We start from the raw sequence: 5,035 nt of genomic DNA on the forward strand, positions 1-5,035 counted from the left end.
TTGGCTGCAATGTGCAAGGTCCACAGAAGTAAACGAACAAATTGTAAGCTTTTCTTGCTTGACCTTAAAAATGATGATATTGCGAGGAAACAAATAGGCAAATGCATTCCCCCTATGCAACAGGAGCTTGCAAAATGCAAGGGCTTTTTTATCGTTCTTAAAAAGTATCTCAAGTTACCAAGAATTTTAGTATAAGTTCAAGTTACCAAGAATTTTAGTATAAGTTCAATGTATCTCAAGATACCACACATTTTATATAAAAAGAATAAAAAAGATGGTAACTTGAAATATTTTTTCAAGGATAGTAAAAAAAACTTATTTCACAAATAATTCAGGTTGGCATGTCACTAAAATATAAGATGAAGTCCCATGTCAGCTTTCTTTCCCCTACAAGTAAGCAACTCTAGAACATAATTTTGAGGACTGAACTTGAATTGTAGTGCGATTCAAAACTAGTGGTTCATCTCCTACTAAGAAGCTGCATAAAAATGTTCTGGTAAACTTGAACGGAAACTCCATTTGATGTAAAATAGCAAGGAAATGCAAGCCCGAGTCTGCAAAAATGAATACCTTTTTGAAAACAATTTTCAGAGTGGAAACAGGAATCATTTCGAAACCAATTTCCGATTGTGCACTTGAAAGGCAATGACAGGCATAGGATAGATGCATCACTCAACCTGAAACGTCTCAGCTCTAACCAGTGATGAATACGCATGACAGACATAGGATAGATGTACCACAAAAACATTTTTTTTGAAGACATTTACCACAAAAACTTAATACTAAGAGAGTAGTGATATCTGCACATAGACTGTATGCAAAATAGAAAATGTTGCAAGTTGAAAAAGGCAGGCAGCCATGGATGAGAAGATAAACAACATAAGAGACAGGACATCCTTCGAATCAAAATCCAAAGGTGTAACATATTAAAACTAGGTACAAAAAAGGCAACTTTTCGCGCTATGTCATTGAAGCAATTATCTTGTTCATCATCATCACCATGATGGCATTGGCAATACAATAGATGAATAGACAGATCAAACTTACGGTAGCAGCTCGATCAATATTCAGTAACTAATCCTTATAACCTAAAAATTCAGGTTGATGAATGCAATTGCAAGGACAAATGTTGCCAAGCCCAAAATTGAGTCTAAATTTTCTATAAGCATGCAGATTGCGGAGTATAGAGCCACTTCCCTGGTTGCAAGTTCCTGTCACTGTCAGTCTTCGAAGGCTGACACCAGCTCCGGCACGGGCTCCGGCACCGTCGGCAGCACCGGGTAGTTCCGGGAGAAGCACGCGTCGCAGAGCTCATGTGCCTCGTCGCCATAGATGCTGTGGAGCTTGTCAAGCGAGAGGAAGGCGAGGGAGTCGCAGCCAATCGTCCTTCGGACACCCTCCAGGTCCATCCTGTTCGATATCAGCTCGCCCTCGCTGGGCGTGTCGATGCCGTAGAGACATGAGCCGATGACCGGCGGGCTGGCGATGCGCATGTGCACCTCGCGCGCGCCGGCGTCGCGGAGCAGGCGCACGATCTTGCTGGAGGTGGTGCCGCGCACGAGCGAGTCGTCGACGACGACCACGCTCTTGCCCCTGATGACGCCGTGCACGGGTGCGAGCTTGAGCTTGACGGCGAGGTCGCGGATGGCCTGCGACGGCTGGATGAAGCTGCGGCCGCTGTAGTGCCACCGGATGAGGCCTTGCTGGAACTCCAGCCCCGATGTTTGCGAGAATCCGAGCGCGGCGTAGAACCCCGAATCCGGCACGGGGATGACGACGTCGGCTGTCGGGGCGGGGGACTCCTCGGCGAGCGCGCGGCCGTAGGCGTTGCGGCGCTCGTGGACGGCGTGCCCGAACACGACGGAGTTGGGGAGGGCGAAGTAGATGTGCTCGAAGACGCAGGACTTGCGCGGGCGGTGCGGGACGAGGCAGGCGGAGGATATCGACATGTCGCGGCGGTCGACGACGACGACCTCCCCGGGCTCCACCTCCCGCTCGTACGTGGCGTCGATGAGGTCGAGCGCGCAGGTCTCCGACGCGAACACGATGGCGCCGTTGGCGCGGCGGCCCATCACCAGAGGGCGGAAGCCGAACGGGTCGCGCACGGCTAGGAGCTTGTCAGCCGTCAGGAACAGCAGCGAGTAGGCGCCGGCGAGGCGCTCGCAGGCGTCGCATATGCGCGCGAGCAAAGGGCGCGAGAGAGAGGTGGCGATGAGATGCTGGATCACCTCCGTGTCCGACGAGGTGCTAAAGATGGAACCCTGCGCCTCCAGCTTATTGCGCAGCGCCTGGTAGTTGACGAGGTTGCCGTTGTGCGCCACCGCGAGCTGCCCGAACCGGTACCCGGCGAGGAACGGCTGCACGTTGCGCAGCGAGGCGGCGGCGCCGGCCGTGGAATACCGCACGTGGCCGATGGCTGCCTGGCCGGGGAGCTTCCCGAGACGCGACGGGTCGCCGAACACGTCCCCGACGAGCCCCAGCCCCCTCTCCAGCTTGATAGCGCCATCATCCCCGGCCGCGGCGATGCCGGCGCCCTCCTCCCCGCGGTGCTGCAGCTTCTGCAGGCCGAGGTAGCAGAGCGACGTGGCGTCCGGGTCCCCGACGACGCCGAACACGCCGCACTCCTCGCGGGGGTGGTCGTCCCCATCCCCATCCCCCTCCCCGTCGTAGTCGAAAGGCGTGACGCGTTGGTCGGGGAAGGCCTGCACCGGCGCGGGGCAGCCGGCTCGTCGTCGCAGCGACAAGGGGGTTGGCTTGGCGGAACACCTGACCTGGTGGTGGCCCGGTGCCGGCGCTCCGGTGGCGCAGCGGATGAGGCCGGAGGATGAGGCGGCGGTGGTCGAGGATGCGGCGGCGGCGGCGGCCATTCGTGGTGTGCTTGGGAGTTTGGGAGGGCGAGGGCTTCCGAGGAGGATGCCCTCCACAACGCACGTGAAGGGACGGGATTTAAGGAGGCCCGGGTGGTATCTGGCTTTCTTTTTATATCAAAAGTGTATCAGGACTCTATCTTTTGATTTTTTTTAATACAACAATTTACGTGTTTTTAGGACTCTATCGTTTAGTTTGTTTAACATAATTCTATATACTTTTTAGTTGATTTAAAAGTAAAGATGAAAATAAACTATAATAAAAAACACATGGTTTAAAAAATTAATTATAAATTATAAGCACAAAAAAAATACTCATGTACGGTGAAGATGTTCAATGGCATCTCCAAACTTGTTTTTCGTAGTTAGTTGCCTATACTCATGTACGGTAAGCAAACGCAAGATACATTACTTTTGATCGTACTAGAATAATAAGCACACTTCGTACGCATAGTATTTTCGGTTCCTATATGGAAATCTTTGATAAGTTTTCAAGCTGTGTACGCGTGATTGCTAAAAGAGATCTTTTGTCCGTCGCAGGTTTTGAAATTCACAGCTGTAACAGAAGGTGGCCGGCCGTATCTCTTTTATTACTACCACCGTCTTCAAGAATAAAAACTTCTATCTCCTTTTTAAAAATAGAAGAGTTTTTTAATTACCTATATTCGTATAAAGTCTAATCAATTTATATATATATATATGTAATATGTATAGATAAATATAGACGTAACTAAAATATTTTATAATATGAACGGATGGAGTAGTACTCGTCTGTGTATTTTAATATTGATTATTTAAAATTTTATCTTTGATCAATTATGTTTCTTTTTATACACATTTGATCATCCGTATTATTTAAAAACTTTCTACAAACAAATGAGAAAATGTAATTCACAATTAAAATAAATTTAGTAATAAATTTAATCATAATAAAAATAAATAATAATTGTATGAGTAAACCCATAATTGTAGGTTTATATAGTTCTATCACGATTATCGCCATATCGCCAGGACGGTTTCATCCTGAAAAACGTTTTTTCAGACCTGACTAGCACAAGGGTCCTATCATGGCACGATGTCGGCAATAAATTTATAGGATGACTATTAGCCTCGGAACTCGATAGTTAAAATGAAGAAAAAGACGATTTACCTAGGTTCGGGCTTTCGGCTAGATGAGATAATACTCTAATCCTGCTTGGTGATGGTATTAAATATGAGTGGAACCGTCCCCTGGTGGGGTGCCTCGTACCCTTTATATAATAGGGGTAGGACTTACAGATATGCTCGATTCCTAATCTGATAAGACTAATATCTATCATAATTTGGTTACGACTCAGATCTAGTATACACGACATGTAATCCGGTAGTTACCAAACTCCTAGTCGATAGCATACAGATATAATCTTCTTATTATTCGGTACCTGTTTGACCGTACGTACTCGTGTGGTCTACGGATACCCCTAGAGTACGTATCCCACACATGATAATTTCATATGAAACATATAGATATAAGGTCCTGTACACATTACTATATATAAAAATCAATTTTAGCAAATGAGTAATAATGGTAAAATTGACAACAACATTTAATATACATACATTACATAATATTCATTGATGAATATATATAATCTATATATGTATTTAGATTCATAAGCATCAATATGAATATAGACAATAAAAAAAATCTTACATTGCGAAACGGATGGAGTATTTGTATTCATGTGATTATATATATAAAATAACCGAGTATGGACTACAAGGTATGACATACCATTTGCCTACGTCCCTGCTGCCTGGATGTTATTCTACACATAACAAAGCAAAATTTCTGTGTGCTGCACGCAAGGGTAATGTGAAAAACGAGGATTGGCAATGTGAAAACGATGATTTGAACAACAGATTGTGCCCCTGGAAAACCCAGCTCGTTGCACTTTTTGACTTGGAACTGATTTGCTTGATAAATCCAGATGCACTTTTTGAGCAGCCGGCCAGCCGGCAAGCTAGAAGGCTAGTATAACCGACTTTGACTGCTTACTCGGTCCTCTGTATACTTCATTCGTCTGTCCAACTACGGGAATAAGGTTGTGTTCTTTCTTACGTAATAAAAGATTTTATTATAAATACTGAATGGCATAAACGATGAAATTATCTAGTATACGAAGTTA

General features: G+C 45.9%; 1 protein-coding gene across 1 annotated transcript; it reads right to left on the reverse strand.

The window, feature by feature from the left end:
- Positions 1-839: 839 nt before the first annotated feature.
- Positions 840-2,931, reverse strand: LOC102710643 (amidophosphoribosyltransferase, chloroplastic-like). The gene has a single exon (XM_006645028.3). The coding sequence runs from the start codon at positions 2,865-2,867 to the stop codon at positions 1,221-1,223; it is 1,647 nt and encodes a 548-aa protein (XP_006645091.2). The 5' UTR covers positions 2,868-2,931; the 3' UTR covers positions 840-1,220.
- Between the last annotated feature and the right edge of the window lie 2,104 nt (positions 2,932-5,035).

This window comes from Oryza brachyantha, chromosome 1 (assembly GCF_000231095.2).
Source record: "Oryza brachyantha chromosome 1, ObraRS2, whole genome shotgun sequence".
Lineage (NCBI taxonomy): Eukaryota > Viridiplantae > Streptophyta > Magnoliopsida > Poales > Poaceae > Oryza > Oryza brachyantha.

Bases quoted from the DNA above. Each gene is read 5' to 3' on its own strand.
- LOC102710643 (XM_006645028.3), bottom strand. From the start codon at position 2,867: ATGGCCGCCGCCGCCGCCGCATCCTCGACCACCGCCGCCTCATCCTCC.